Here is a 21434-nt window from a genome sequence, read left to right on the forward strand (position 1 = left end):
GTCCGTGAGACTTCTGCCGAAGGAATGACGTGCTTCCGGTGCTTTTCTTCTCCCAGATGAAGACGTTTTAACTGGAGACGCATTTTTTAGGTTGTACAGTGATAACAAGCTCATAGAGCCGCTATGGCTGCCTTGCCGATGGAGAGCGGTAAGTATGGGCTGAGTCTGTAGACACCCCCGGCAATATATAGGAGGGTTGTCCTTTGCTCTCATAGCATTGGTTATGTGTGTATCACAGTGTAATGGTTGCTATGGGGGGACAGTTCATGGAAAGTTGGAGCACAGGCTGATCACCCCGGTCAGGCTTTCAGATAGAGGTGCAGGATGGGCACAGCCAGGAGGATCTCCTCTTTCATGGAGTCCACACTGCACTTTCTGTAATAAATGTCCAACATCATTCAATGTTTCACAGCATTACAAGAGCAATCAGTGTGCTGTAGGTGCAGTGTACAGGTCCTGCATTGTATACCTTCAGCTCCAGGGCTGTACCGAGGTACCAACACAGGAAGCAGTGAGCATCCGCCCTGCATTGTAGGTGGAGGAGGCAGGAGTATGACCACAGTCAGGAGCACCTTAGAGGGGAAGCTTTGTGGGACCACTAACCCCACTGGAGAGGGCTAGAAGGTGAGTATTACTCACTATTCTTCCACCCTTAGGCACAAACCTGCATTTAACCCTTGAGGGGGGGGGGGCTGCAGCTCCTACAACTGTATTCTCTTCCCCCCCCCCCCCCCCATTATCCAGGAGTGGGCTGCAAAGTGTATCATAAGACGCAACTTTTTTTATTTTAGTTTTGGATAGAATGGCAAACGGTTAGAGCCCCTGTCAGGGTTGTATCGGTGCCGATACTAGACATTTTCCTGAGTATTGGAAAATGCATCATTTACTTGAGAAAATGCTCCAAAACCGATACCAGAGGTGACAGCAGCAGGGATAAGAGCAGTAGACATCACTCCAGCACAGCAGTGGTAAGAATATGCCCCAATCTGGGAGGGTATTGGGGATGCCCTCCACCACACCTGCCACTTGCCGGCAGTCTCCTATCCCGCATGGTACATATTGCTCCTCCTCCCCATCCCATTCCCTTACAGCTACGATGTGCATAGTGTATAGTTAGCTACTGCGATTAATTGCTGTTCCTACCATGGAATTTTAAAGCTACAGAAGAACTGTTCTAAATAATTATAAAGAAACCATAATAATTTTTAATTTAGTCTAAAAATAGGTATAGGTAATTGATATTGGGGAGTAATATCAGTACTAGCACTTCCTCTTCTGGTGTGCCCTGTCGGTGCTTCCTGCTCCTCCGGTCTTAAGATTGCCCCTATAGCAAGCTGCAAAGTATAATAAAATCACTTCCTTCTCCTTGCTAGGACTACATGTCCCATGAGGCAGCTGTATGTGTGCTGTGCTGTGTATACTGACATGTCGGTGGGGGGGGGGGGGGGTTTGTGCTGACCTGTATGGGTGCTGCGCTGTGTATACTGACATGTCGGTGTGGGGGGGGTTTGTGCTGAGCTGTATGGGTGCTGCGCTGTGTATACTGACATGTCAGGAGGGGGGGGGGGGGGGGCTGAGCTGTATGTGTGCTGCACTGTATATACTGACATGCCGGGGGGGGGGGTTGTGCTGAGCTGTGTGTGTGCTGCACTGTGTATACTGACATGTCGGGGCCTCTTCTGCACCATGTCCGCGCAGCCTTTGACACCTCTCCTCTCCTACACAGTGTCCGCGCAGCCTCTGACACCTCTGCTCTCCTGCGCCGTATCCACGCAGCCTCCAACACCTCTCCTCTCCTGCGCATGTCCGCGCAGCCTCCGACACCTCTCCTCTCCTGCACGTGTCCGTGCAGCCTCTGACACCTCTCCTCTCCTGCACGTGTCCACGCACCCTCTGACACCTCTCCTCTCTTGCACCGTGTCAGCGCAGCCTCTGACACCTCTCCTCTCCTGCACCGTGTCCGCGCAGCCTCTGACACCTCTCCTCTCCTGCACCGAGTCTGCGCAGCCTCTGACACCTCTCCTCTCCTGCACCGTGTCCGCGCAGCCTCTGACACCTTTCCTCTCCAGCACCGTGTCCGCGCAGCCTCTGACACCTTTCCTCTCCAGCACCGTGTCCGCGCAGCCTCTGACACCTCTCCTTTCCTGCACCGTGTCCGCGAAGCCTCTGACACCTCTCCTCTCCTGCACGTGTCTGTGCAGCCTCTGACACCTCTCCTCTCCTGCACCGTGTCCGCGCAGCCTGTGACACCTCTCCTCTCCTGCACCGTGTCTGCGCAGCCTCTGACACCTCTCCTGCACCGTGTCCGCGCAGCCTCTGACACCTCTCCTCTCCTGCACCGTGTCTGCGCAGCCTCTGACATCTCTCCTCCTGCACCATGTTCGCGCAGCCTCTGACACCTCTCCTGCACCGTGTCTGCGCAGCCTCTGACACCTCTCCTGCACCGTGTCTGCGTAGCCTCTGACACCTCTCCTCTCCTGCACCGTGTCCGCGCAGCCTCTGACACCTCTCCTCTCCAGCAGCGTGTCCGCGCAGCCTGTGACACCTCTCCTCTCCTGCACCGTGTCCGCGCAGCCTCTGACACCTCTCCTCCTGCACCGTGTCCGCGCAGCCTCTGACACCTCTCCTCCTGCACCGTGTCTGTGCAGCCTCTGACACCTCTCCTCTCCTGCACCATGTCCGCGCAGCCTCTGACACCTCGTCCTGGTCACCGGAGAACCTCTCAGGGGTTGGTACTCGAGGTTCAGGGGATAAGCAGCAGACAAGCACAGGTTAGAGGTAAGCCGCATCAAGATTAGACTTCACACAGAGTCAGGAACAGTACACAGAAGCTGCAGACCAAACAGCAATGAATCCATGCAGAGAGTCAATTAAAATAGCCAATTTGGCGCCAAATAATGGTGGGAAGTTCCAACTACCTTATGGACCAGACTTCTCTGACACCCGACTTTGGCAGACGACTCGGCATTGGCAGACTACTCACTTCTGGATCCGACCCCGGCTTGGAGTACTACCCGTTCCTGCTCTCATTTCCTCACTGTTGCTGTGCGATTATTATTGTTGTTCCAACAATAAACTGCTTCATTGAACCTGCATTCCTGTGTGGTCTGGCTTCCTTGCACCCTGACAGGCGTATGAGATGCCACCCGGCTAGGATTACGTGCACTCCTAAAGCGGCCAACCCAGGACAATGGGGAGTAAGAGCTGCCATCTGGCTAAGATTACCACAGGCACTCACGCTCCTGCGTCGGCCCGCCATGGGGCGTAAGAGATGTCACCCGGCTAGGATTACTTAAACTCCATGCGCTCCAGCAGCGACCTACCCTGGACCAAACGGCTTAGGAGATGCCTCCTGGCTATGATTACCGCACACACTTGCACTCCTGCTGCGGCCTACCCTGGACCATGCGGCTAAAGAGATGCCTCCTGGCTAGGATTACCGCACGCTCTCGCGCTTCTGCTGCAGCCTACCCTGGGCCATGGAGCTTCGTCAAAGTCTTACCTTTCCCTCCTGTTGGAGGTGCACCCTCCAAGGTGCATCCCGGCTAGCAGTCTTTGGTTTTCTGTGTTCCTCCGTGCATGACCTGGCTTGGCTGAGGACTCCCCTGGCCCTTGACCCGGCATCGGTTGATGACTTTCCTGACTCTCGATTCGGCTTTGGCAGACAACCCGGCATTGGCAGACTACCCACTTCTGGATCTGACCCCCCGGCTTGGAGTACTACCCATTCCTGGACAAGACCCCCCACTTGTTCCGTTCCTGCTCTCATTTCCTCACTGTTGCTGTGCGATTATTCTTATTGTTGCTCATCCAATAAACTGCTTCATTTAACCTGAATTCCCGTGTGGTCTGGCTTCCTGCCACCCTGACAGGGGTAAAAGATGCCACCTGGCTAGGATTACTGCATGCACACCTCGCGCATCTGCCTACCCTGGGCCTTGGGGCGTAAGAGATGCCATCCGGTTAGGATTACCACACGCACTCTTCACGCTCCTGCAGTTTCCTACCCTGGGCTATGGGGCGTAAGAGATGCCACCTGGCTAGGATAACTGCACGATCTCCCTGTGCTCTAGCAGTGGCCTACCCTTGGCCATGTGGCATAAGAGATGCCACCCAGCTAGGATTACAATTTGCCTATGAAGATTTTTAAGCACTGTAATTTGTCGCCATTTCACTAATGTGTGCCGTTTTAAAGCGTGACATTTTAGGTATCTAGTTACTCGTAAAATCATCTTTCACATTATACAAAAAATTGGACTTAGGACTAACTTTACAGTTTTGTTTTTTTCTAATTCCTGAAAGTGTATTTACTCACAAAAAATTGCGTTTGAAAGACCGCTATGCAAATACTGTGCGACATATAATATTGCAACGACCGCCATTTTATTCTCTAGGCTAAAATATATATATAATGTTTGGGGTTCTAAGTAATTCTCTAGCCAAAAATACAGATGTTTTCTTTCCAGCTGCAAATGTCAGAAAAGGACATGAAGGGGATAACCCTTGAAAAGCTGGATAAACCAAATCTGACAGCAGCAATGTTACTGTGAGAGTGCAGGGAGGGTGACAACACTTTGTATACCCTTCATGTATGTGTGATCATTTTCTGCCTTCTAGTGATGGTATCATCTTCACATACATGTAACATGTATGTGTGCAATTATATCCTCTCATATACATGTGTTTCATGTTTCACTGTTATCCCCAAACGGAATGGCTGTATCGTTTCATGTTTCACTGTTACTCACAAACTGAATGGCTGCATCGGGGGCGGGATCAGGCTGTAATATTTTGTAAATACATTCATCGGAGAGACAATGGGCGGAGTAATGGTCGGCTGGAGAGGCAGAGTTGGGAGGGCTGGAATGCAGGGCGGAGTTCCGATCACAGCCGAAGCCGATATCTGCACAACACCGGCTCCGGCCCGCAGCACACTGTGTAGCACTACCTTCCTTCCCGCTGGTTTCCTCACACTGGCGATCGCGTCCTCCGCGCGGGTATTTTTATAGCTCAGGCCACGCCCACTGCTCCACTGGGCACGCCTACTAGCCCTCAGCCCTGACGTAATTCTCCGCTGGAGTCACGCGTCAGACGGCACGAGGCCGCGTGACCGCATGGGGAGATGTTCCCTCCTCGTTCGCTTATTCTTGGCTGAAGCCACTCCCTCTCCATGCGCTGGTCACACCCACCCCATCCACTCATAACACCGAGTCATTCCTGTGGAACTAAAACTACACCCATAGGGAGGGGACGTACTCCTATTCTCAGCTGAGGGGCAGAGCTGTCATCAATAAAAATAGAACAGACGGCGCCATTTTGGTTGTGGGCAAGAGATGTTCTATGGGGCAGCTGAATTTGACGTCGCAGGGCGGGTCGAGTCACCACCGGAACCAGAAACTTGTAACTGAGCGATCTGGGTCTGGGACGTACCGAAAGTGACGAGGATATAGAAATCTGTCAGAACGCCTGCTTTACGATAAAGGAAACATCAGGAGTCGCAAATCCTTTCTGCCCAAAGTCCGTGAGACTTCTGCCGAAGGAATGACGTGCTTCCGGTGCTTTTCTTCTCCCAGATGAAGACGTTTTAACTGGAGACGCATTTTTTAGGTTGTACAGTGATAACAAGCTCATAGAGCCGCTATGGCTGCCTTGCCGATGGAGAGCGGTAAGTATGGGCTGAGTCTGTAGACACCCCCGGCAATATATAGGAGGGTTGTCCTTTGCTCTCATAGCATTGGTTATGTGTGTATCACAGTGTAATGGTTGCTATGGGGGGACAGTTCATGGAAAGGTGGAGCACAGGCTTTCAGATAGAGGTGCAGGATGGGCACAGCCAGGAGGATCTCCTCTTTCATGGAGTCCACACTGCACTTTCTGTAATAAATGTCCAACATCATTAAATGTTCATTCAATGTTTCACAGCATTACAAGAGCAATCAGTGTGCTGTAGGTGCAGTGTACAGGTCCTGCATTGTATACCTTCAGCTCCAGGGCTGTACCGAGGTACCAACACAGGAAGCAGTGAGCATCCGCCCTGCATTGTAGGTGGAGGAGGCAGGAGTATGACCACAGTCAGGAGCACCTTAGAGGGGAAGCTTTGTGGGACCACTAACCCCACTGGAGAGGGCTAGAAGGTGAGTATTACTCACTATTCTTCCACCCTTAGGCACAAACCTGCGTTTAACCCTTGGGGGGGGGGGGGGGGGCCTGCAGCTCCTACAACTGTATTCTCTTCCCCCCCAGTATCCAGGAGTGGGCTTCAAAGTGTATCATAAGACGCAACTTTTTTATTTTAGTTTTGGATAGAATGGTGAACGGTTAGAGCCCCTGTCAGGGTTGTATCGGTGCCGATACTAGGCATTTTCCTGAGTATTGGAAAATGTATAATTTACTTGAGAAAATGCTCCAAAACCGATACCAGAGGTGACAGCAGCAGGGATAAGAGCAGTAGACATCACTCCAGCACAGCAGTGGTAAGAATATGCCCCAATCTGGGAGGGTATTGGGGATGCCCTCCACCACACCTGCCACTTGCCGGCAGTCTCCTATCCCGCATGGTACATATCGCTCCTCCTCCCCATCCCATTCCCTTACAGCTACGATGTGCATAGTGTATAGTTAGCTACTGCGATTAATTGCTGTTCCTACCATGGAATTTTAAAGCTACAGAAGAACTGTTCTTCATAATTATAAAGAAACCATAATAATTTTTAATTTAGTCTAAAAATAGGTATAGGTAATTGATATTGGGGAGTAATATCAGTACTAGTACTTCCTCTTCTGGTGTGCCCTGTCGGTGCTTCCTGCTCCTCCGGTCTTAAGATTGCCCCTATAGCAAGCTGCAAAGTATAATAAAATCGCTTCCTTCTCCTTGCTAGGACTACATGTCCCATGAGGCAGCTGTATGTGTGCTGCACTGTGTATACTGACATGTCGGTGTGGGGGGGGGGGGGGGTTGTGCTGAGCTGTATGGGTGCTGCTTTGTGTATACTGACATGTCAGGAGGGGGGGGGGGGGGCTGAGCTGTATGTGTGCTGCACTGTATATACTGACATGTCGGAGGGGTTGTGCTGAGCTGTGTGTGTGCTGCACTGTGTATACTGACATGTCGGGGCCTCTCCTGCACCATGTCCGCGCAGCCTTTGACACCTCTCCTCTCCTACAGTGTCCATGCAGCCTCTGACACCTCTCCTCTCCTACACAGTGTCCATGCAGCCTCTGACACCTCTCCTCTCCTACACAGTGCCCGCGCAGCCTCTGACACCTCTCCTCTCCTACACAGTGTCCGCGCAGCCTCCGAAACCTCTCCTCTCCTGCGCCGTGTCCGCGCAGCCTCTGACACCTCTCCTCTCCTGCGCATGTCCGCGCAGCCTCTGACACCTCTCCTCTCCTGCACGTGTCTGCGCAGCCTCTGACACCTCTCCTCTCCTGCACCGTGTCTGCGCAGCCTCTGACACCTCTCCTCTCCTGCACCGTGTCTGCGCAGCCTCTGACACCTCTCCTCTCCTGCACCGTGTCTGCGCAGCCTCTGACACCTCTCCTCTCCTGCACCGTGTATGCGCAGCCTCTGACACCTCTCCTCTCTTGCACCGTGTCTGCGCAGCCTCTGACACCTCTCCTCTCTTGCACCGTGTCCGCGCAGCCTCTGAAACCTCTCCTCTCCTGCACCGTGTCCGCACAGCCTCCGACACCTCTCCTCTCCTGCACCGTGTCTGCGCAGCCTCTGACACCTCTCCACTCCTGCACCGTGTCCATACAGCCTCTGACACCTCTCCTCTCCTCCTCTCCTGCACCCTGTCCGCGCAGCCTCTGACACCTCTCCTCTCCTACACAGTGTCTGCGCAGCCTCTGACACCTCTCCTCTCCTGCACCGTGTCCATACAGCCTCTGACACCTCTCCTCTCCTCCTCTCCTGCACTGTGTCCGCGCAGCCTCTGACACCTCTCCTCTCCTGCACCGTGTCTGTGTAGCCTCTTACACCTCTCCTGCACCGTGTCCGCGCAGCCTCTGACACCTCTCCTCTTCTGCACCGTGTCCGCGCAGCCTCTGACACCTCTCCTCTCCAACACAGTGTCTGCGCAGCCTCTGACACCTCTCCTCTCCTGCACCGTGTCCATACAGCCTCTGACACCTCTCCTCTCCTCCTCTCCTGCACCGTGTCCGTGCAGCCTCTGACACCTCTCTGCTCCTGCACTGTGTCCGTGCAGCCTCCGACACCTCTCCTCTCCTGCACCGTGTCCGCGCAGCCTCTGACACCTCTCCTCTCCTGCACCGTGTCCGCGCAGCCTCTGACACCTCTCCTCTCCTGCATCGTGTCTGCGCAGCCTCTGACACCTCTCCTCTCCTGCACCGTGTCTGCGCAGCCTCTGACACCTCTCCTCTCCTGCACCGTGTCTGTGCAGCCTCTGACACCCCTCCTCTCCTGCACCATGTCCGGGCACCCTCTGACACCTCTCCTGCACCGTGTCCGCGCACCCTCTGACACCTCTCCTGCACCGTGTCCGCGCACCCTCTGACACCTCTCCTGCACCGTGTCCGCGCACCCTCTGACACCTCTCCTGCACCGTGTCCGCGCACCCTTTTGACACCTCTCCTGCACCGTGTCCGCGCACCCTTTTGACACCTCTCCTGCACCGTGTCTGCGCAGCCTCTGACACCTCTCCTCTTCTGCACCGTGTCCGCACAGCCTCTGACACCTCTCCTCTACTCCTCTCCTGCACCGTGTCCGCGCAGCCTCTGACACCTCTCCTCTCCTGCACCGTGTCCGCGCAGCCTCTGACACCCCTCCTCTCCTGCACCGTGTCCGCGCAGCCTCCGACGCCCCTCTGCTCCTGTACCGTGTCTGCGCAGCCTGTGACACCTCTCCTCTCCTGCACCGTGTCTGCGCAGCCTCTGACACCTCTCTGCTCCTGCACCTTGTCTGCGCAGCCTCTGACACCTCTCTGCTCCTGCACCGTGTCTGCGCAGCCTCTGACACCTCTCCTCTCCTACACAGTGTCCGCACACCCTCTGACATCTCTCCTCTCTTGCACCGTGTCCACGCAGCCTCTGACACTCGTCCTGGTCACCGGAGAACCTCTCAGGGGTTGGTACTCGAGGTTCAGGGGATAAGCAGCAGACAAGCACAAGTTAGAGGTAAGCCGCATCAAGATTAGACTTCACACGGAGTCAGGAACAGTACACAGAAGCTGCAGACCAAACAGCAATGAATCCATGCAGAGAGTCAATTAAAATAGCCAGTTTGGTGCCAAATAATGGTGGGAAGTTCCAACTACCTTATGGACCAGACTTCTCTGACACCCGACTTTGGCAGACGACTCGGCATTGGCAGACTACTCACTTCTGGATCCGACCCCGGCTTGGAGTACTACCCGTTCCTGCTCTCATTTCCTCACTGTTGCTTTGCGATTATTATTGTTGTTCCAACAATAAACTGCTTCATTGAACCTGCATTCCTGTGTGGTCTGGCACCCTGACAGGCGTATGAGATGCCACCCGGCTAGGATTACGTGCACTCCTAAAGTGGCCAACCCAGGACAATGGGGAGTAAGAGCTGCCATCTGGCTAAGATTACCACAGGCACTCACGCTCCTGCGTCGGCCCGCCATGGGGCGTAAGAGATGTCACCCGGCTAGGATTACTTAAACTCCATGCGCTCCAGCAGCGACCTACCCTGGACCAAGCGGCTTAGGAGATGCCTCCTGGCTATGATTACCGCACACTCTCGCACTCCTGCTGCGGCCTACCCTGGACCATGCGGCTAAAGAGATGCCTCCTGGCTAGGATTACTGCACACTCTCGTGCTCCTGCTGCGGCCTACCCTGGGCCATGGGGCTTCGTCAAAATCTTACCTTTCCCTCCTGTTGGAGGTGCACCCTCCAAGGTGCATCCTGGCTAGCAGTCTTTGGTTGTCTGTGTTCCTCCGTGCATGACCTGGCTTGGCTGATGACTCTCCTGGCTCTTGACCCGGCATCGGTTGACGACTTTCCTGACTCTCGATTTGGCATTGGCTGACAACTCTCCTGGCTCTTGCCCCGGCTTTGGCAGACAACCCGGCATTGGCAGACTACCCACTTCTGGATCTGACCCCGGCTTGGAGTACTACCCATTCCTGGACTTGACCCCCACTTGTTCCGTTCCTGCTCTCATTTCCTCACTGTTGCTGTGCGATTATTCTTATTGTTGTTCCTCCAATAAACTGCTTCATTTAACCTGAATTCCCGTTTTTTTCTAATTCCTGAAAGTGTATTTACTCACAAAAAATTGCGTATGAAAGACCGCTATGCAAATACTGTGCGACATATAATATTGTAACGACTGCCATTTTATTCTCTAGGCTAAAATATTTATATAATGTTTGGGGTTCTAAGTAATTCTCTAGCCAAAAATACAGATGTTTTCTTTCCAGCAGCAAATGTCAGAAGGGGTTAACCCTTGAAAAGCTGGATAAACCAAATCTGACAGCAGCAATGTCACTGAGAGAGTGCAGGGAGGGTGACACTTTGTATACCTTTCATGTATGTGTGATCATTTTCTGCCTTCTAGTGATGGTATCATCTTCACATACATGTAACATGTATGTGTGCAATTATATCCTCTCATATACATGTGTTTCATAGTTATCCCCAAACTGAATGGCTGCATCGTTTCATGTTTCACTGTTACTCACAAACTGAATGGCTGCATCGTGGGTGGGATCAGGCTGTAATATTTTGTAAATACATTCACCGGAGAGACAATGGGCGGAGTAACGGTCGGCTGGAGAGGCAGAGTTGGGAGGGCTGGAGTGCGGGGCGGAGTTCCGATCCCAGCCGAAGCCGATATCGGCACAACACCGGCTCCGGCCCCGCAGCACACTGTGTAGCACTACCTTCCTTCCCGCTGGTTTCCTCACACTGGCGCGCGCGTCCTCCGTGCGGGTATTTTTATAGTTCAGGCCACTCCCATGGCTCCACTGGGCACGCCTACTAGCCCTTAGCCCTGACGTAATTCTCCGCAGGAGTCACACGTCAGACAGCACGAGGCCGCGTGACCGCATGGGGAGATGTTCCCTCCTCACTCCTTTCTCGCTTATTCTTGGCTGAAGTCACTCCCACTCCATGCGCTTGGTCACACCCACCCCATCCACTCATAACACCGAGTCATTCCTGTGGAACTAAAACTACACCCATAGGGAGGGGACGTAATCCTATTCTCAGCTAATCGGAATCTGAGGGGCAGAGCTGTCATCAATAAAAATAGAACAGACGGCGCCATTTTGGTTGTGGGCAAGAGATGTTCTATAGGGCAACTGAATTTGACGTTGCAGTGCGGGTCGAGTCACCACCGGAACCAGAAACTTGTAACTGAGCGATCTGGGTCTGGGATGCACCGAAAGTGACGAGGGTATAGAAATCTGTCAGAACGCCTGCTTTACGATAAAGGAAACATCAGGAGTCACTAATCCTTTCTGCCCAAAGTCCGTGAACTTAGTGAAGAGACTTCTGCCGAAGGAATGACGAGCTTCCGGTGCTTTTCTGCTCCCAGATGAAGACGTTATAACTGGAGACGCATTTTTTAGGTTGTACAGGCCTGTCAGTTTATAGGCCTGTCAGTTTGACATCGATAGTATGTAAACTTCTGGAGGGGATGATAAGGGACTATATCGTAGAGTTTGCTAAAGACAACAACCTCAGCAGTAATCAGCACGGGTTTACAAATAGGCGTTCTTGTCAAACCAATCTCTTAGCATTCTACGAGGAGGTAAGCTGTGAGCTAGATAGGGGGAGACCATTGGATGTGGTGTACTTGGATTTCGCTAAGGCGTTTGATACAGTTCCCCACAAGCGCTTAATTTATAAAATAAGGTCTGCAGGCATCGACCGCAGAGTTTGCTCTTGGATACGGAATTGGCTTAAAGTGCGTGTCCAAAGGGTGGTAATAAACAGCGCATACTCAGACTGGTCTGAAGTTGTAAGCGGGGTGCCCCAGGGCTCAGTCCTGGGACCAACCTTGTTCAATTTATTCATTAACAGCATTGAGGACGGGATCAGTAGTGCGTTATCAGTTTTTGCAGATGACACAAAATTGGCCAGGGCAATAACTGCACAGCATGAAGCAGATAACAGAATGACCTGGACAAAATTACAGAGTGGGCAACGACATGGCTAATGAGGTTTATCGTGGAGAAGTGTAAGGTTTTGCACTTGGGGACTAAAAACATAAAAGCACAATACACTTTAGGAGGGGAACCCCTGGGGGAATCAAAAATGGAGAAGGATCTGGGAGTCTTGGTTGATGATAGATTAGGCAACAGCATGCAATGTCAAGCGGCTGCTGCCAAAGCAAGCAGAATATTAGCATGCATAAAGAAAGGGATGTATTCCAGAGATAAGACTATAATCCTTCCACTTTATAAAACTCTGGTCCGACCGCATCTGGAGTATTCTGTCCAGTTCTGGTCGCCAGTCCTCAGGAGGGATGTGTTGGAGCTGGAGAGAGTCCAGAGAAGGGCAACTAAACTAATTAGGGGATTGGAGGACCTTGACTATGAAGAGCGTCTACAATCGCTCGATTTATTCTCCCTGGAGAAGAGACGTCTGAGGGGGGACATGATAGCAATTTATAAATATCTTAATGGGGATCCCAGCTTAGAAAAAAAGCTGTTCATTCGAAGGGATTGCATGAGGACTCGAGGGCATACAATGCGATTAGAGGAGAAGCGTTTTAACCTCAGGCAACGTGGGGGGTTCTTTACTGTTAGGGCTACAAGATTGTGGAATTCTCTACCACAAGAGGTGGTTTCTGCGGGTAGTATGGTGGCTTTCAAAAGACTCTTGGACTTACATCTCAGGGATCGGAACATTCAGGGGTATGTGAGATGATTGCAGCCACGCACACCTACACGGGTTGAACTGGATGGACTATTGTCTTTATTCAACCTCACCTACTATGTAACTATGTAATATGTAACAGTGATAACAAGCTCATAGAGCCGCTATGGCTGCCTTGCCGATGGAGAGCGGTAAGTATGTGCTGAGTCTGTAGACACCCCCGGCAATATATAGGAGGGTTGTCCTTTGCTCTCATAGCATTGGTTATGTGTGTATCACAGTGTAATGGTTGCTATGGGGGGACAGTTCATGGAAAGTTGGAGCACGGCTTTCAGGTAGAGGTGCAGGATGGGCACAGCCAGGAGGATCTCCTCTTTCATGGAGTCCACACTGCACTTTCTGTAATAAATGTCCAACATCATTCAATGTTTCACAGCATTACAAGAGCAATCAGTGTGCTGTAGGTGCAGTGTACAGGTCCTGCATTGTATACCTTCAGCTCCAGGGCTGTACCGAGGTACCAACACAGGAAGCAGTGAGCATCCGCCCTGCATTGTAGGTGGAGGAGGCAGGAGTATGACCACAGTCAGGAGCACCCTAGAGGGGACGCTTTGTGGGACCACTAACCCCACTGGAGAGGGCTAGAAGGTGAGTATTACTCACTATTCCTCCACCCTTAGGCACAAACCTGCATTTAACCCTTGAGGGGGGGGGCTGCAGCTCCTACAACTGTATTCTCTAACCCCCCCCCCCCCCATTGTCCAGGAGTGGGCTGCAAAGTGTATCATAAGACGCAACTTTTTTATTTTAGTTTTGGATAGAATGGCAAACGGTTAGATCCCCTGTCAGGGTTGTATCGGTGCCGATACTAGGCATTTTCCTGAGTATTGGAAAATGTATCATTTACTTGAGAAAATGCTCCAAAACCGATACCAGAGGTGACAGCAGCAGGGATAAGAGCAGTAGACATCACTCCAGCACAGCAGTGGTAAGAATATGCCCCAATCTGGGAGGGTATTGGGGATGCCCTCCACCACACCTGCCACTTGCCAGCAGTCTCCTATCCCGCATGGTACATATTGCTCCTCCTCCCCATCCCATTCCCTTACAGCTACGATGTGCATAGTGTATAGTTAGCTACTGCGATTAATTGCTGTTCCTACCATGGAATTTTAAAGTCACAGAAGAACTGTTCTTCATAATTATAAAGAAACCGTAATAATTTTTAATTTAGTCTAAAAATTGACATTAAAAATAGGTATAGGTAATTGATATTGGGGAGTAATATCAGTACTAGTACTTCCTCTTCTGGTGTGCCCTGTCGGTGCTTCCTGCTCATCCGGTCTTAAGATTGCCCCTATAGCAAGCTGCAAAGTATCATAAAATCACTTCCCTCTCCTTGCTAGGACTACATGTCCCATGAGGCAGCTGTATGTGTGCTGCACTGTGTATACTGACGTGTGCTGACATTTGTGCTGCGCTGTGTATACTGACATGTCAGAGGGGGGGGGGGGCTGAGCTGTATGTGTGCTGCGTTGTGTATACTGACATGTTGGGGGGGGGGGGGGCGGGGGTTGTGCTGAGCTGTATGTGTGCTGCACTGTGTATACTGACACGTAACATGGGGGGGGGGGGTTGTTGCACTGTGTATACTGACATGTATGGACGGTGTACTGAGCTGTATGTGTGCTGCACTGTGTATACTGACATGTCGGGGGGAGGGGGGTTGTGCTGAGCTGTATGTGTGCTGCACTGTATATACTGACACGTAACATGGGGGGGGGGGGTTGTTGCACTGTGTATACTGACATGTATGGACAGTGTACTGAGCTGTATGTGTGCTGCACTGTGTATACTGACATGTATGGACTGTGTACTGAGCTGTATGTGTGCTGCACTGTGTATACTGACATGTATGGACTGTGTACTGAGCTGTATGTGTGCTGCACTGTGTATACTGACATGTATGGACGGTGTACTGAGCTGTATGTGTGCTGCACTGTATTTCCTGATCTTTAAACAAATAATGCATTCTGTAAGCAGGCCAACTAATCGATTATGAAAATAGTTGACAACTATTTTCATAATCGATTAGTTGTTTCAGCCTTACTCCAAGACCTGCTTTTTTCTTTTTTCTCTGAGCTCCATTCTACATGCTAACCGATATTGAACAATCCTCAATTTTATATTCAAATGTACCCTCAAAAGTTTACTTTCCATAAAGGCTACACTATGTGCAGTGACCTGCTGCTTTTTTCTGCACTGGATAAATGCAGGTTAGCACTAGGGCACCTAAAAAACAATGCTGGAGTGATGTGCTGTTCAGGAAAATGCAGCATGTCAGCTTTTTTCCACATTGTGCTGGATGGCACTTTGTCACCACACAATCGTACAACTCGACACTCCACTGTGCAGTGACATGAATGAAGTGTTCCACAATGTCTTTAACCACTTCCCGCAAACCGACTTACCTGTACGTCGGCTTGAAGTGGTTGTACCGGGGTGATGACTACAGATGCAGGTATCACCCCGGTACCATTTTTTTAGAGCCGGCGGTCGGCTTTCAGAAGATAACCGATGCGGCTCAGCAGCTGCTCGGTCGTTATCCCAGCGAGCAGGAGGGGACGTCCCCCCCCCCCCCTCCCACCACCTTCCGCAGCCCTGCGCCAGTCTTCTGTCCCACTGGGAGACCTTAGCAACCAGCTGGCACGTCCGCTGGCTGGTTGGAGTCCAGAACAAAGCCGGATTCGATCGGGTCTCCGATCTTGTAAACCGTCAGCGACATCACAACGTCCCTTCCGGTTTACTCAGCTGCCAATGGCGCCAATTTCAAAAACTGACAGTGTTAAAAGATGCAGATTTCGGCGTTGTGAATACTTTGAAGTGCAGTCCATAAAGAGTACCTGTCACTGCCTATTACTGTCACAAGTGATGTTTTACATTCCTTGGGACAGCAATAAAGGGGATCAGATTTTTTTTTTTTTTTATCAAGTGTTAAAAATAAAAAATACATTTTTAAAATGCCCCCATCCCCATGAGCTCGTGCACAAAAGAAAATGCATATGTAAGTCACGCCCGCAAATAAAACCGGTGTTCAAATCACACATGTGAGTTATCACCGCGATCGTCAGAGCAAGTGCAATAATTCTAGCAAAAGATCTCCTCTGTAACTCTAAACTGGTAACCATTAAACATTTTGAAAGTGTTGCCTATGGAGATTTTTAAGTACCGTAGTTTGTCGCTATTCCACGAGTGTGTGCAATTTTAAACCGTGTCTATTTACTTGGCGTAACGTCATCTTTCACAATATACAAAAAATTGGGCTAACTTTACTGTTTAGTTTTTTTTTAATTGAGTGAAGTGTTTTTTTTTCCCCAAAAAAAGCATTTGAAAGAACACTGTGCAAATACCATGTGGAAAAAATATTGCAACGATCGCCATTTTATTATCCAGAGTCTGCTAAAAAAAAAAAAATATATATATATATATATAATGTTTGAGGGTTCTCAGTAATTTTCTAGCAAAAAAATAGTGATTTTAACTTTTTAACATGTCAGAAATAGGCTTGGTCCTTAAGTGGTTAATCTGCTGCAGTGCTGTATCTTGGCCTAGGCTGACACTTTGCAGGGGTGCAGCAAAAAAACTGCACCCCGCACAAAAAAAAAAAAAAAACAGCCTTCTCCCGACTCCTGCACAAAAAGGGTCCCCGCCGGCTTGCGCAACACTTTTTTAGTATAGTACAAGTCTTAAGGGGTGAATTGGGCCAGAGGGCAGGCTCCAGGATGCAAATCAGTCTGGCCGCTCCATAAAGTGGTCACACTGCTACCTGCCAGTATGATAATACCGGCCAGTGAGGACATTAAGACAGACCACAGCCTGCCGACAACACTTAATACAACTGGCTTGGTGGCCGCCAATGCTAATAGTTGTGGCACTGCAGCCTAATACTCTGCCTACCCTCCTCCGCCTACCAGGTATGGCAGGCATCATGTCAATAATATCATTTAATTTCTTTAAACATCCTTGAGCGAGCATATTGAATTGCATCATATACAATTAACACTTTTTTTAATTGTATATGATGGCAATAATATTTTGGACCTGCTCACCTCATATGTACTATCGCAATATGTCACTGGGTTAGTAAGATTACTGCAATCTTATAAGATATTTGACTTGTGTTTGCTGCCACTGATTTATTTCACTTATTTATATAATGACTCTGGACTTCCTATTTATTATACAAATAAGTGAAATAATCCTATGATTACAATCAGTGGCAGCAAACACAAGTCCAAATATCCTAAAAGAAAGGAGTAATCTTACTAATCAAGTGACATAAGGATGTACTAATGGGCACTGATAAGGTTGTGCTGCACTGATGGGCACTGGTAAGGTTGTGCTGCACTGATAGCCACTGACGAGGGGGCGCTGATATGCTGCACTGATGGGCGCTGATATGCTGCGCTGATGGGCATTAATATGCTGCTCTGATGGCCACTGATGAGGCGGCAACGGTGGGTACTGATAAACTGCACTGATGGGCACGAATGAGGCTGCATTAATAAGGCAGCACTGATAATGCTGCATGGATGGGCACGAGGCTGCACTGATTAGCTTTACTGATGGAGCTGCACTTATATGCTGCCCTGATGGGCACTGATATGTTACACTGATGGGCACAAATAGGCTGCACTGATGACCTGCGCTCATGGCCACTGATGGGGTGGCACTGATGGGCACTGATTTGATGCACTGGAGGCCACTTATGAGGCCGCACTGATATGCTGCACTGATTTGATGCACTGATGGGCTGCACTGGTGGCCAGTATTGTGGACACACTGATATGCTGCACTGGTAAGGCTGCACTGATGGGCACTGAGTGAGGCTGAACTGATGAGGTTGTGGTCTGTGGTTTACAGTTGATAAGGCGGGTCATAAAACAGGAAAGGGTGTGGCCTTTACAGGAAGGGGTGAGTCATATTTAAATTAGGGGGTGCCTAAGTTTAGTCAGGCCTAGGGAAGCACAAAAAACCTAAATACACCACTGATCTGCTGCATTATATTTTTGGACTTCTGCAACTACTGTTTCTACAAGGCAAGGATGTTGTGAAATCTGTTTTTCTCTTACGTCCTCCGACAGTCGCTGCCACTTCATATTCGTCACAATGGGGTAATTGACCTTTGCTCCGTAGGAGTAGCTAGGCAACAGAATATGTCAATATTAAAGCTTTTAACATATCCCACCCCCAGGGGGTGGTCCCCTCAGTCAATACCCTCCTACTTCCTGTATCCATACCTCAGTTTCATTGTCTAGCTTGTCAGGAGTAGCTGGATGTTTCTATGCTGGGGCTTTTTGCCTCAGCCTTTATCTTCTTTTTTGATTTTATTTGAGTTTTTTCTCTCTCTCTTTGCTTAGCTGTTGCTTTTGTTAGCTTTAGTTAGTTCTTCTGATGAAGAGGATCGTGCGGGCTGGGTCTCGGGCTGATCCCCCTGGTCGCAGGTTGTGGGTCAGTGGCTTCCCAGCCTGCCTTCGAGCGTTCAGTCAGGTATTTTTCCTGGCACACTGAACGACCCATCCCTGTTCGCTGCAGGGATGCTATGGTGAGGTGGCTACCTCACTGGACGCCATGCGGTTTCGCACCGCAGTTCTACTGCGTCCTGACTGCGACTCTCCCTGTCCCATGTGCAGTGGCTTGATCGCTTGTGCGGGTTCCCCACGCCATTCAGGAGGTAAGTGTATTCTGTGTGGGGACCTGTCTGTGTAGTGGGTGTCAGTCTGGGACTGTGTAACCCTGCATGCCTGTTCACACTGTTGGGCTCCCTGTTTTAATGCTGCTGTGGGCTGCAAGGAGGGGGGCTGTTGTACACTGTTCAGTGTTCATCCTGTGCTTTTCTGTGTGACATGCTGTATGATTGTGGGACATGATTTTAACATGTTGGTGCATACATGCGGCGGCCACTACGGCGGTTCGCCATTTTTATTATAGCTGCAGACGTGTGCTGGCCATCTCTGTGTGGTAGGAGCAGCGTTTTTGGCGCCAAGTGCCGCCATTTTGGCGGCGATCGCTCGGGCCGCATGTCAGCGCTGCATGCTCTGCCTTAGTTAGTCCCTCACCGGCGGCCATGTTTGTGGAGCCTTCCATAGGCTTATAGGAGCGGTCTGTGTTACAGCACTTCCTTTTCCTGAGCAACAGCGATCGGTGCAGCAGCCTGAGTGGTCTCTTCCAGGTTTATCCTCCTTATCCCTGTATTCCTTGCCTAAGTTTTGTGTTTATCCCTGTGGGGGTCGGTGTGTGCTTGTGTGCGGTGGGCTGCGCTCGCCGCGCTGTTAAAGGGGCAGTACTCCTTTTTCTTCCTACACACTTTTTTTGGGGGCATGGATTCTCAGGAAAGCAAATTTCCTCCCTCCTTAGTGGGGGGCCAGGGGACTGCTGCTGCTTCCCCCGCGGGGGGTGATTTGGCTACTGTGGTGGCTAACCTTGCTGCTCAGGTGCAAATGCTTGTGGCTGCTCAATCCACAAAACGGCCCAGAGTTTCAATTTCCTCTGATTCAGAGGGTGATGGTGATGGGGCTGCTATGGCTGGGGTCTCCTTATCGGGGTCCCGTTCCTCCCTGGATCTTGTGGGGTCTGAAGTGGAGGCTGAGGTTGAAGGGGTTGATAATTCCCCCCCCTGGCTCGTCTGAAGAGCTTGCACTCATGGATGAGTTGGTTGCTTCTATCAAACAAACACTGCTTTTGCAGGATGAACCATGTCCTCCTGCTGTCCTGGCCTCTTATGGGACGCAGCGGAGACGCAAATCATCGCAGGTTTTTCCTTGCACTGAAGATTTTCAGCGCGCTGTAAGCGAACAATGGCGCAATATACGGAAGCCTTTTGCTGTGCCTAGTAGGTTCATGCTGCGTTATCCTTTCACACCCGCTACTGATGAACGTTGGTGTGTGCCACCTCCGGTGGATCACGCGGTGGCGGTTTTGAATAAGTCCACTGCGATTCCTGCTGAGGATATCCCGGTGTTCCGGGATGCCACGGACAGGAGGCTGGAGTCTCTTGCCCGTCATACTTATTCGGTTGGCTATGGTGGATCAAATCCATCAGGGTGTCATGTATTTGTGTGATGCGGACTTGGATATAGTACCGTTGGCTGCACGTGTGCACAGTGTGGCGGTGTTGTCACGCCGCCTGATTTGGCTGAAGTGTTGGTCTGTGGACCAATCTTCGCGCAAAACCTTGGCTAATCTACCCTATAATGGGTCTCTCCTTTTTGGCGAGTCCTTGGATACACTGATAAAAGGGATCACGGGTGGTAAGGGCACGCTCTTGCCCCAATCCCTCAAGGCTAAGGTTGCTCCTGGTAAGAAGCATGCTTCTTTTCGGCCCTCTCAGGGGTCCTTTCGTGCCTTTCGGTCGCACTATAAGGGCAAGCCCTTCAAAGGTCAAGGCTCCCAAAAGAAGCCGTGGACAGGTAAGCAGAAGTCCGGCCAGTCCGGATCCGCTGCCCATAACAATGCGGCCTGAAGGGGCGCCCTCACCCAGTTCTGGGGTGGGGGGACGCTTGCTCGGTTTTCTTCAACCCTGGCTGACCCGCGTTCGGGACAGGTGGGTTCAGGAAATCGTTCGGTCTGGCTACAAGATCGAGTTTCTCTCTCGGCCGGAGAGCAGATTTTTTTCCCTCAAATCTTCAACTGTCTCCGGAGCGTTTGCGGGATCTGCACCTGGCGGTGCGGGACCTGCGGGCTCAGGGAGTGGTGGTTCCGGTGCCTTATCGGGACAGATTTCGGGGGTTCTATTCCAATCTGTTCACCGTGCCCAGGAAGGAGGGCAAGGTGCGTCTAATTCTGGACTAAAAGGCTTTGAACCGCTTTGTGCGGGTTCGCAAGTTCCGCATGGAATCCCTGCGGTCGGTGGTGGCTGCCCTATTTCCGGGGGAATTCATGGCCTCCATCGACTTGAAGGATACGTACCTTCACATCCCGATTTTCGAGGGTCACCAGAGGTACCTTCGATTCGCCATTGCGGAGGATCATTACCAATTCGTGGCGCTACCTTTTGGTCTCGCTTCGGCTCCACGGGTGTTCACCAAGGTGCTTGCACCGGTTCTGGCTTTGTTGAGAGCCCAGGGCATCTCTGTCCTGGGCTATCTGGACAACATTCTAGTTCGGTCTGCGACCAGCCAGGGTCTGGTGAAGGACCTGTCCGTCACGATGCAGACTCTGCAGAAGTTTGGTTGGACGATAAACTTTCCAAAATCGACGCTCTGCCCGTCGGTTCGTCTTCCCTACCTGGGAATGATCTGGACTCGGTCCAGGCGAAGGTCTTCCTACCGGACGACAAACTCAGGACTCTTCAGGAAGAAGTCAGGTCCCTCAGGGACTTTCCGTGCTCGTCTCTCCGGACGTGCATGCGATGTTTGGGATTGATGGTCTCGGCTTTCGAGGCGATTCCCTTCGCCCAGTTTCACACGCGGGGTCTCCAAGCGGAGATCCTGTCCAGGTGGGACGGCCGACCGCAATCTCTGGATCTCCAGATTTCGTTGGGCCATCGCACCAGAAGGGATCTTCTGTGGTGGCTCCAGTCCCCGGCGGTGTCGGGGGGCAAGTCTTTTCATCCTCTCTCAT

The 21434-nt window shown here is 51.1% G+C and overlaps 1 protein-coding gene across 1 annotated transcript in view; it reads left to right on the forward strand.

Moving 5' to 3' along the window:
- The first annotated feature begins 12967 nt into the window (after window positions 1–12967).
- The window catches only part of LOC309546151 (mediator of RNA polymerase II transcription subunit 31), a 96001-nt gene continuing 87534 nt past the window's right edge, over window positions 12968–21434 (forward strand). The window contains exon 1 of the mRNA XM_082245690.1: window positions 12968–13003. Within this exon, the coding sequence (XP_082101816.1) occupies window positions 12979–13003 (25 nt within the window). The 5' untranslated portion in view covers window positions 12968–12978. The remainder of the gene's footprint in view (window positions 13004–21434) is intronic.

This window comes from Pelophylax lessonae, assembly GCF_965119305.1.
Source record: "Pelophylax lessonae genome assembly, chromosome: 2".
Classification (NCBI taxonomy): Eukaryota; Metazoa; Chordata; class Amphibia; order Anura; family Ranidae; genus Pelophylax; species Pelophylax lessonae.